Source organism: Cynocephalus volans, chromosome 2 (genome assembly GCF_027409185.1).
Source record: "Cynocephalus volans isolate mCynVol1 chromosome 2, mCynVol1.pri, whole genome shotgun sequence".
Taxonomy (NCBI): domain Eukaryota; kingdom Metazoa; phylum Chordata; class Mammalia; order Dermoptera; family Cynocephalidae; genus Cynocephalus; species Cynocephalus volans.
The window spans coordinates 45,217,916-45,230,834 of NC_084461.1; the positions used below are offsets into that span (position 1 = coordinate 45,217,916).

A 12,919-nucleotide genomic window follows, 5' to 3' on the forward strand; every position below is an offset into this window, starting at 1 on the left:
GCAGTGACTGAGTTTTCTTTTGCAAATGAAAAAATAAAGGAACTAAGAGCCAAGGAAATGGTACTGTACAATTTTACCTCAAAATTAGTGTCTTTGTTGAATAAGGGTTAATGAAATACTAATTTTTATAAAAACACAAAATTGAAATAAAGGGTGAAATTCACCATTACAACCACTCAAATACATATCACTTCAAAAAGGCCAGAAAGAAGCCAAATAATATTGTTTGGATGAAATCAGTCTCCAACTTTATTATTTCTGTTTCATTTTTGTAAAATATTTAAATATGTATGGGGAAAAAAAAGTATTAAATATAAGAATTCTTAAGAATCCTAATTTTCCCTAACGTAATAAATGTTTTTATTACGTAAAAGGCTAAATTTGTTTTTATTAAACTGAATTCATTTCTTTAAAACCATCACAATTATGTTCCCACAGAACTTCATTGTGTACCAGTCTCTGCATGGGAAACATGAACAGTACAAGGAAGTTTGCAATACTAGCAAATGAAATAAACTCCATACACTTAAAATACAGGCAATTATTAGAAAATGTATTAAAAGAATATTATTCAGTCAAGATGTCCTGCCACTTTCCACGAGGGATTTTAGGAAGAAAATAGTAACCAGGTATGCTGTTAGATGAGGTCCTCAAGTGAACAACACATAAAAGTACATAAAAATATATAAAATCAAACATTTATAACTATGGTAATTAACATGTTAAAACTTTTTAAAACTATTAACATTAATTTGGTGAGGATTACTGGCACATGTGGTTTGTGAGCAATATTCAAAGGTCAGGTTTAGTGTAGAAGAAAAGAAAAATTTTTATATTCAAAGATAGAAATACAGGAGTTGGGTTGAGTAAAGAGAGAGTAATGAAATCTGGATATAGCTGATAGCATGAATCCACTAGGAAAGCATGTGTGGTAAGACTCAGGGGTAGCCATTCTTTCAAACAACATACGTGGGTACTTCAAAAAGTTTGTGGAAAAACAGAATTAAAAGGTAACACGAATCTTTCTGTAAACTTTTTGAAGACCCCTCATGTACTGAGCACAGAGACATAAATAAACCATAATTCCTGTCCTTCAAGGAGCTTACAATCTTAAGGGGTAGATAGAAAAGTTAATGGGCAATTAATTCTGACATTATGATTTGGATTAAGCCCAGGGTGCCACGGGAAATCAGAAGGGGGCACCTAATTCAGTCATGTGCATTCAGGAAGATTTCCTGACATGACACATAATCTTGATGTGTTTTTCCTGGGGAAATAGGAATAATGAGTGAGAAAGAAAAAGGAATCTAATTGTGGAACATATAAGATCTGTAAAGTTTCATTTGATTCCGGAAGGAATTAGAATATGGTTTTTAATATGGTAATCATGAAAAATAGATAAGAAGTTTGTTCTTTTTTGGTCTGTGTTAAGAAATAGGGAGAAAGGGGGAGATCTGGATATGAAAACTATAGGAAGCTCTGAGAAGCACAGCAGAGGCAGAAGTGGGAGAATAGGATAATGAAACATCTGGATGTGGAAAATAAATAAGAGTAAGAATTTAAAGAGGTTTCAAATTTTTTCAAGTTTACATAAAATGAAGATATGCATGTGACTAAATAAAAAGAACACATAATATATTCTTTTTTGGACACACATTATCATAGTTTGCAATGTATTACTTTGCAACTCCTCCTAAATTATTTTCTTGATAAAATGGACCTTTCTTATGTAACATATTTTATTAGTTTTCAGTGGACATGTCACATTCTTATCATATTGCCTGGTGGATGCAAGAAACACAGGCATAACAAAGGAAGAATGGTGAATCAAGGTGACTAGATATGGAATCAAGGAAATAAAATATCCCAATTAATCTCCTAAAGAAATGCATGTAAAAAAAAGTGAGTAACATACAATAAATAAAATATTCTGGTTGTTTTAGTACTCTCAGCCTAAAAGTTGCTCTTTAAAATACAGTTATAACAACATTTTTGTAACTAATGGGATGATTGCTAATTCAGCTTTTCTTACAGGTTAGTAAACTTTTTCAAGAGATAACTGAGTCATTCAGTGGAAAATTGACTTCCAAACCCTGGCATTGTTTCTCCAAGATTTAATTGTATCAGTGTGGAGTACATCTGTAAAGAATGGAAAAAAAATAATTTGTATCTCTTATATCATTTTAGAATAAGTATATGTCCCATAAGGGAGTTTTCAAACTGCTCACATCATAGGTATGTACACTGCTCTATGTGAAATCAAATCAGTATTCTAAAATGCTTGCCAAGAGGCAGGTCAAGATACTTGGAAAACTCTTAAGATTTAAAGTATATAAATAACACTTTCCAATGATAATTTTACAAACACACACATTTCTTTCTGTCCATATACAGAAAGCAATATTAAATTAGCTTAAGTACTTTACATGATTTAAACACTGCTTTGCATTTTCTAATAAATGATTTGTCATGTAAAATCAGAGAAGATGTTAACTACTTCACAGAGCTACCAAAAAAGAACTGATCTATTTTCAAGTAATATTAATATAAACTAAAAATTTTAAACTAGAGGTTTATTATTTAGAAACACACATGGTTCAAAAATTTAATGTTTCAAAACACTGTCTGATCCTTTGTAGAAAGGAAAAAAAGTACACAATGTAGAAATAATCATCTATAAGCAAGAAGTAATAATAATTAAATGTGATAGCTGCATATCATAAAAACATACTAGTACCCTCTTCCAGAAGATGTCTATAGACTAAAATGTGAGAACTAAGAAACTATGCATGATGCGCTGAGTGTTAAATGTATTGTTTTTAAAAAAATCTGAATATTTATAACCACAAGTCTAAAAAAGCCAATAATGGTTATATCATTACAAAAATACTTGCAAATATTCTTCTTACATTTACATTCCATTCTTTTCAAATATAACACCAAGTTCGATGCACATCACAATAACAAATTGAATAACAATTGCATGAAACTGAGAAATAGCCTGATCACAAATTTCAACTTTTATATTGATGCCCTAAATTTAGAAGCTGGATTTTTCTGTGCCATGATTAACAAACCACGGAACCAATACATCATCTGACCTTATAAATCTGCTTCAAAAACCTGTTTCATTGTCTTCACATTTCTCAATCAATATTTGCTTTAATAGAAAATATCCAAAAAATATGAGAGTACTTCAAGAAGTTCATGGAGAGATTCATATTATCTTTTAATTCTACTTTCCACAAACTTTTTGAAGTACCCTTGTAGTTAACAGAGTACTTTTGATGTACTATTTCTGAAAAAGTTCAATACTTTTGGATTAAAGATATGAACAAACATCAAATCAGATGATATTGCTGAACATATGAGCTATTTCTCTCATGTTAACAAAATGTGTTATTTCATAAGACACAGCAATGCCCCATAAAACGAAAATAAGATTTTAAAAAGCTAGGAGGTAAAGGAATCACAATTAGTAACTGTATACAGGTAAAATAGGATTACATTTATTGGCTACTATATCAACTTAACTTCTCATAAAATCCTCCCGATCTATTAAATAACTTCAGAACTAAAGTATGCTCTCCTATGGGAGTTATAAAACAAATTAGATACAATTACAATTCAGTACAAATAGAAAACCAACCTATTTACTCTTAAGATTTCTCACTTTATAGCTTTATCATTTAAATTGGACCAGAACTCTCCCTAATGTGTCAAGTGGGCCACTTGACATAATTATAGACTTTTCTAGTATGTTTTCTATAGAGAAAAATAGTTGATATGAGTAAATTCTGGAAAACTGTGGTAACTACACCTCCCTAAAGTGAATACAACAAACATCTGTTGCAAGAATTGCTTGGCCTTCAGACAGTATGTAAAGGGTGTTCTTTTTCCCAGTGTTCCGCTTTTATTTTTTTTAAGCTTATTTGTTTAAAAATGCATGTTTCCACTATCAATTCTCAAAACATAAAATCTTAAAATTCTGGTAAGTGAAACACAGGTCCTTACTAGGTATATTACAGAAAGAGAAAATATGTGATGTGCAAGACTACACTTGCTTCTGAAAGGGCAACAAAATAATTGGGCATGTTGCCCTGACTGTGGGTTACATAGTAATTTTATCCATTGTCTCTTTGTTTCTTCACTCAGAGCTCCACACAAACATAGCCACACTCATAGTAGGGGAAAGGACTAAATATATAACTTCCTAATGATTTTTATGTTCTGTTGGAATCCCACTGACAATTCAGCTTTCTCTTTTGGATTTTACTGGCTTCTACCCACACCTAAAGTCAACAATATCCCCATTTCCTCATTAAATAACAAGCAAATTCTTAAAGTTGACAGGATATCCAGTGACAGGATAAATAACTGCATATTTTTTGCATAATGCATTAAGCATAGAATGTAATAATTTCAATGGAGGAGGGGAAGAATCAATAAGCCTTTATGACTCATTGTCTTTTCTTAACTGAATCAAAGATTTGTTCTGCGCTTTCTGGTATGCTAAATGCATCTTCCTTGACCCTGAAAGAACAGAATTTTGCCTAAAATTCACAGGTGTTTTGCAGCCGCCTTTTTAACATTTGCAAATTCCACAAAGTGTACACAAATTAGCACGTGCAAATGAATAAAAGGTTTATAAGATGTAGGGCACAGGGTATTCTATACCTTTATGAAAGAAAGAAAAATTTTTTTAAATGACGACTTCTAAGTGTATTTCAAGTGACATGTGACTCTGCATACTTTTCAATCTTCTGCTCATGCCTGCTTCCAAACATTTTGAGGTTATTGTTAGTAAAACATTTAAGAGTCCATTTCACAACTCCATTTTTATTCTAACAATAAGGTATTGATTTTGCTTTTAAAACATTCCTGAGAGTATTTCAACAAGGCATTGTAACACACCATACAGAGAAACCTCTTTGTTATCAAGAAAGGGGAAAATAGGAAGCTTCTCTTTTCATTTTGGGCCAAACCCAAAGTAACTGTGAACATTTCACTATGCTTCCACAAACTTCAAGACCTATAATGAAATTTGCCCATGTATTTCATTAAAGCAGTCTCAAATGTTAACATGCATCTTGTATGGTATGTGTTCATATAATCAAAGAGAAAATGTTTTACTTAAAGCAGTCCTCAAAATGGAATTATGCAAATTCCATTACAAGCAAAAATTTTGAGGAAAATTAATTTAAAGTTGATACAAATATATAGGAAAGTCAAAGTCACAAATAAGCCAGTATATGCATGTTTAGAATCATTTTTAAACCATATCTATGACTACTCTTCACTCACAGCTGTATATGTCTTACTAAAAGATTAATCACAAAAAGGGGAAAAATGATATTTGCCCTTTTCCTAAGAGAGACTGCCAGCTAACACACACAAAGAATATTCAGAAGCAATTGCTTGCTAAAAACTTCCTTTATTCAATGTGACAGTCTTTAAATTCTATGGATGGTTAACATGAGTCATATACTAGGTTTAAAAAACACATTTGTTTCAATTATATGATGTCTAAGGAAAAGAGATAAACAGTTTCTTAAATTTAAAAGTAAAAGAAAATCTCTTTTCAGATATTACATATACTTAAAGTGATCTGAAGTTATTATATGTTGTATTAATATGTATTATATATCACACATACACATATTATATTGTGTAGGTGTATTCTGTAATAAACACATATATATTATATTTTCCATAATGAATATCAGAATAACAATGCATTTTCAGCAAAGCACCTTGTAATAGTAAACTAATTTAACACTCATAACTACCCATCATTGCATAATACTATATCCATTCTACAGGCAGAAGAACTGATGTTGAGGAGTTAAAAACTTTACCTAAGCTCTTAAGAATAGATCGGGAAGGCACCATAAGTACAATGCTGAAGATCTATACATTAATGACTTTCTGAATAGATTTTTATTTTTATTTTTTACTTTAATTAGTTAATATTATCTATAAGGTGTTTTCCAAAATCTGTAAAGAAAAAAGGTACTTAAGTACTTAATGCTGAATGAAGTAACTAAAGATAAACATGAGTTCTGTCTGCTTAATGACAAATCCTTACCTTATTTACTATTTTTCTAAAATTTAAAGAAAACTTGCTATATATGACTCCTCTTCCACTTAGTACTTGAAAGTAAATGATCCAAATTAATCCCACTCACAATAAACTGAATTATTCCCATTTACAGGTGAGAATCCAGGTATAGGAACAAAGCTATTTGCCATGGGTCACACACTAAATGTGAAGAAGGTTTGGCGTTAGAACATGTTATACCCTTGGCTCCTCATCTATTTGTCAGTCTAAAGAGTAATATTGTTTCTATATGATGATTATCTTATTCAAAAGTCACTTGAGGAAGCACATAATTTTCTGAAGGACAGGGGAAAACATATTCTGAAAGTTACAGGTGTAAAGAAACACATGAAAAGTTTTGATTTCACTGTACTTAGGTTATAATTCACTACAATTTAAGTTTTAAAAACTATTCACATCTCATTACTTTAGTACCATGAATCAGAAGCTTTGCAGGGTGGGACACTAATTATTTGCCCAGAATTAGTCTCATGCTTTTACAGGAGAGATACAAGCTAAAAAATGAAATCAAATGAGAAAAACGAAGAGTGTGTCCACATTAAAATGTATTTGGTGGCACGGAACTTACAAGATAAGACATCACTTTTCAGCCTGGTTGATTACAGAATAGGAGCCATTGCTCCTAGACAACAGTGAGCATTTCAGAGGGACAAGAACATGGCATTTGAGGGCAAGCAACACATGGTGATATGCATGATGCATTCCTTGAAAAGCTGGAAAAGAGAATGAACTAAATTGGGGGCTTAAAAAATTTTTAAATAACCAGGCCTGTAGCTCTTCAAAACAGATGAGAAAAATACCTGGATCTATTCTCTAATTTTTGCTAAGCAGTTAAAATATAATCGTCAAGTAGGGTTAGGTATGTAAACAAGAACTATCAGATTGATAGACTTTCTGCTTAAGAAAGTAAGGTTTCTTTTGAAAACAGCATATCTCTAATTATATGTACCTTTCCAGATTCCAGTGACGTAGCAAAAGCCCAAAAGACAAAGTAGACAAAGAGTTATCAAGTTAATGAGACATACCTCTTGTACTGAGCGAGCTGCTGGCTTGTCTTGATGGTTGGCCAATATTAAAAAGGGTAAAGTGCATAATTGTGGGTGCTGAAGAGCTGAGTGCAGTTCATTTCTAGCAGTTTCTAAATCATCCTCTGAAGATGCACTGTCTAATACAAATATTACCCCTTGAGATCCTTGGTAGTAGCGGCTCCAGTATTTCCGGATACTATCAGCCCCTGTCAAAAACAAAACAAATTTCCTTTTTAAAAATAGCTTTCAGCAACTGAAAAATGTTCCCAACAGTAATTCCTATTGGAAACCAATGTATCTTTTAAAAGTTAAGTGCTAAACTCTGTGGTATGGAATAGAATAGGAATTTAGAGAAGGCAGAGATCTTGGTAAGGGGCAACAATAATCAACCACAATGTATATCGACAAAATAAAAGTTAAAAAAAAAAAAATAGAGAAGGCAGAGATCACTGTGGATGAGAACAAAAAAGGCTTTCCAATAGGTGAATATGACCCTGAAGGAGAAAACAAAAGCTTAAGCACCATTCTTTCTGACTTTCATATTAAAATATGTAAGAAACAGGATATATGCCTCTTAGACTTAAAAGAATGCTTTCAGACTTTGCTTGATACTCCTGAATGAACTACACTCTCTATAAATTGACTATGAACCTAAATCAGAGAGTAACATGACTCGAATGTTTACCAAGGCTTCTTTCCATATCGTTAACATTAGTCTGTTGATATTTTCTAATTCCCTCTAGAGAGTCATTAGGACAATCACTGTATGTGTCAAAGTGCTGAAATTTGTGAACGACAAAATCTTGGCCTTTTGTACATTTGTATAAATCCATTTGGGTTTTACTACGTGTTCATGTGTTGGAAATTTGACCCCACTGGAACAGTGTTAAGAGGTTGGGAAATCTGATTATGATATTTGAAAGGTGGGGCTGTTAAGAGGTGATTGGATCATAAAGACTATGCCCTTGTGAATAGATTAATCCATTCATGGAGTGATGAGTTTAATGGTTTAACGGATTATCGTGGGCACAGACTGGTGGCTTTATAAAAAGAGCTCTTCACATTCTCTTCATGTGATTTCCTTCATCATTATAGGACTCTGTAGACAGTTCCCACCAAAAAGAAGGCCCTCACCAGATGCACCCCCTGGACTTCAGACTTCCCAGCCTCCCAATCTATAAGAAATAAATTTTACTTCTTTATATACTACCCAGTTTCAGACATTCCATTATAAGCAACAGAAAACTGACTAATATAGGTTTCTAATCCAGGGAGGAGAATAAAAGGCAATGAGCACACTCATAATCTTGATGAGACTAGATGTTGATAAAAAGCACATCAAGATTCTCATTGGCCAGGAGATGTCTTATTCATCTTTGCATTTCCAACACCTAACACAATATAGAACTCAAAGTTCAATATAGAAATGCGGAAAATGAGGGAATGAGGAAATGGAATTATATACTAATTAAGCTTTATAAATTTTGAGACTAGAAGAAACTTTGGAGACTATCCAGTCCAACTCTCTGAGGAAACTGAGGCCAAGAGGTAAAGTGAGTGATTTCCAATTGTGTCTAGCACCTCATAAAACTGGGGCTTGTATCTAAGTTAGTAGACAACCTGCCCATGGAGGGGACGGGCATTTCCCATTACATCATGATAACCGCATTTATTACTTTGATTCATGAACAGAATGGGCAATTTGTATGTGTATGTGTGTGTGTGTGTGTGTGTGTGTGTGTATAGGGGAGGGATGTTATCGTTTGTATAATAAAAATTAGATATCAAGGAATTTTGCCAATTTACTACATATGATCAAGTCCTAACAAGTTAATAACAATGTTTTAGTCATATTAAACATCTAGCTCCTACATTCAACATACTGTGCGCTAAGGTTAGGGATACACAAACATTGGGGACTGAAGTTGGTGTGCACTGGCTAGTAAGAGTCACTTGTGTGCATCTCTTCCCAATTCTGTCTTCAGTGACATTACAATGGTATCTTGAAATCAACCAGAGTGGGAGTAATTCCACCATGGAAACCATCAGATGCTACATATCAAGCCTTTTCCTCTCCCGGAGAGCCACCACACCACTGGAAGACACAGAGAAGCTCATATTTTCTGGGAGAAATAAAAAAGAAAAAGAAAACTCAGAGATTATAATACAGTGTAATAAAGCACTGTCTCTGGGAACAAGACATGAGGCATCTCACCCAAAGTGGGGCAAATCTCTTAAATAACAGCAGTAACCAAATAGCTACCATTTATTAAGCACTTCCTATATTTCAGGCACAGTGCTAAGTGTTTTATTTTTATTTTTTTATTTATTTTATTTTTTTTATTTTTATTTTTTTTGTGTCGTTTTTTTTTTTTTTCGAGACCGGCACTCAGCCAGTGAGTCCGGTCATTCCTATATGGGATCCGAACCCGCGGCGGGAGCGTCGCCGCGCTCCCAGCGCAGCACTCTACCGAGTGTGCCACGGGGTCGGCCCCTAAGTGTTTTAAAAAGAACAGCTCATATGAGTCTTACAACAACCTGAGGAGGGAGGTGTAACTGAAATAACTAGGCATGTAAGAGGATCAAGGGCATTTAATGTTGAGTAACATTAAATATGCAAAGACATGGGAGATGAGCAGGGTTGATGCATATAAGGCTGGGTCCAACCAAGAAAACAAACAAACAAACAAAAAAATCAAGAAAGGAAATTGAAGCCAGAGATAATTATTTAATACAGGGAATTAGTTGCATAAGTGATGGTGGAACTAAGAAAACAACAGGGTTACTAAGATTAGCAACATTTTAGGCCAGGTTCCCTAGAAGCAGAGAGTGAGATGGCATTTCTTGTACACCTGATTATATAGACAGAGTACTGTCAGGAGAAGCCAGTAGTGAAAGAAGTAAGCTAGAATGGGGGAAGAAGCTAGGCAAAGATATGGTTTCAGAAATCTAGCCTTGGCTTGATCCCACAGGAACTGTAGAGCATGGATTGAACCACAGAAGTTGTCTAGTCCAGAGGCAAGGGAGCTGGACTGCTACACCCCTGTATAGTCATTGGCTCTGAGCCATCCCTGAGGAACAGGAGGGGATTGGGGCCTGATTTCATAATCTGCCAAACATATTTGGTTGAGGCAAGTACTGTCAGCCAAGGGCCGTCCTTTAGAGAAGGGTACAGGTGTGAGTCATTAGCAGCCAATACCCACAGCAGCTGGGAGATGGATGCAGTGGTCCAGTAAAGGAGATCTGGGTAGGATACCAACAGCATCTGCTACAAGCTAAGTCCAGACACTATCCATATGCTAGAGAACCACCCATAAGCTTGAGGGACAAAAGTGGAGGCAGTGTTATACAGTGGTAAATCTTTAAAACAACAAAAATATTGTGTGCATATATATACACACATATGTTTGTTACAAATTTTACTTAACATAAATATGTAGCATACAATTTCCATATAATATGAATATATGCAACATGCTTTATTGTAAATCCCATAAAGCCAATTAATGCTCATAGAATGCTTTCATTGATGCTCACAGAATGCTTTCGTTGATTTTTTATTTTTAGTAAACCAACAGTTGCAATTTACCAACTAGTGTAGCTGACATGAATGGCAGTTGCTCTAAGTATTTTACATGCATTGATTCATTTACCCATGACAGTTTGATGAGGTAAGTACTGTTATCATTCTCATTTTATCAATAAGAAAACCAAGACCCCAAAAGATTATATAATTTGTCCAAGGTTATAGACTTAAAAATACATTTAGGTCTACTAGGATTGGAATGAATCACTGACCAGAGACATGATTAAGCTAAATAAAGAACTCTACTACCACATAAGCTACGAGGAAAAAAAGATGGAACCTGTTCAAACAAAAGGTACTCAAGTGCCTATATATATTAATGCCCAGAGTGGGAATGTGTCCAAGAATATTTCCCAACGAATTAATTCAATGAATAGTTATTAAGTACCTATTCCATACAAGTCACTGAGTTAGGATCTAAAGAAATATTTAGAAAGCCATTATTCCTTTTAGCTGAAATCCTCAAATCCTGTAAAGTAATACCAATTAAAATGAGGTCTGCAAATATATCAGAAGGAACAGATATGGTCACACATAGGATGGTGTCTAGGGAGTCATATATAAAGAGAAGAATATTGGTTGTGTTTTTAAACGGAACTTGTCCTTTGGAAACATATGGGACACATTGGAAATCCACTCATGTGGACATCTCTTTCAATGAGAAACTATAGTTTCATTTGCCACATTAGGAGTACATATGAAAATAGTGAGACAAAATGACAATAAGTCCTATCACAGTACTGATGGGTGAAACAAACCCAAAGACAAATACCATAACTTTTGAAAATGTCCCTCATATGAGAATATATCTAAATAATATATTATTATTAATAGTGAAGAGACCCTTCCCTTGTCTTACTATATAGTCATCTGCCCAATCTTAATATTTCTAGCTTTTGTCACCAACACTGAGCTTGGAATTCTAAATTCCACTCCAGCCGCAAGCTGACAATGGCTTTAGTCAGCAGCAGCCTAACCCTGATTGGGGCCACAGAAACCAGCAATGAAGTGGAGGGTGGAACTATAGTTGTGTAGTCTGGCTTAAGGGACCATAGTTTAGTCACCAGATTAAAATGAGAAATGGCTGTGTCATCAACCCAGCTGCTGGATGCCTTGAGGAGTGAGCCTAATTGGGAAGGTTAGGGACACCTGTTTGATGCCCACATCCCAATATTCCTGACCCACAAAACAAATTCAAAAGGAGTAACAAACACAGGATGTGACATCTAACAGCAGTCTGAGGCCACTCTTATTCTAATGACTGGAAAGTGAGTGCTCTGTGTCACTTAGATTACAATTGTTATGTAATATGGTTAAACACCTAACTCAGACCTAGTCTATAATTTGTACATCTAGATTAAAAAACAAACGAGTAGTCTTAACAATAGTGGGGTTGGGTGGAGGGTGTTGCCAAATGTTCTAATTACCCAAGGTCTGATACTGCCTTATTAAAAGATGTAAGGAACCCTTGGAAATCTAAGAGCTCATTCTGAGAGTCCCAACCAGGAGGTGCTGGTTCAAGGTACGACAAGAGAAAAGGGATAAGACAGGAGCATAATATGCCCTCAGTGTGTAAGTTCATTTCTGTGGCACTTTATGGATATTAAATTCTCTCATTATTCATTAACTGACTCATCTAACAGATATTTACTGAGTGCCTGGAGCCATCCTAGGTACTGGGGATACAGCAGTAAATAAAATAGACCAAAATTTCAGTCTTTGCTTACAGCAGAGCCAGTCTTCCATTACAAAGGTTAAAAATGCCAGGTACCTGTTTTCTCAGCCTCTCCCTTGCAGCAGCATGGACATGTTACTCAGTTCTGGCCAAGAGGGACATAACAAAAGTCTTTGGGGGGAGCTTCTTCTTCTTTTTTTTAAAAGATGACCGGTAAGGGGATCTTAACCCTTGGCTTGGTGTTGTCAGCACCATGCTCACCCGAGTGAGCCACGGGCCGGCCCCTTTGGGGAGCTTCTGAAAAAGATTTTGCCCCACAATAAAAAGACAGATGCCCAAAGAGAGCCACCTCTCTCTTACAGCTGTTAGATTTCATTGGCTGATAAGGTGATAGGCATGAGCCTTCTAGCAATCTTGTAGGAGACACACCTACACACTGAGGATGTCAGAATAGGAAGAGAGAAGAGCCTGGATCCTTGAGAACACTGCTGAGCAGCAGCACCAACCAC

The 12,919-nt window shown here is 34.8% G+C and overlaps 1 protein-coding gene across 1 annotated transcript in view; it reads right to left on the minus strand.

Moving 5' to 3' along the window:
• The window catches only part of ARL15 (ADP ribosylation factor like GTPase 15), a 393,951-nt gene that overhangs the window by 196,850 nt on the left and 184,182 nt on the right, over nt 1-12,919 (minus strand). The window contains exon 4 of the mRNA XM_063087339.1: nt 7,147-7,355. Coding sequence (XP_062943409.1) covers nt 7,147-7,355 — 209 coding nt within the window. The remainder of the gene's footprint in view (nt 1-7,146; nt 7,356-12,919) is intronic.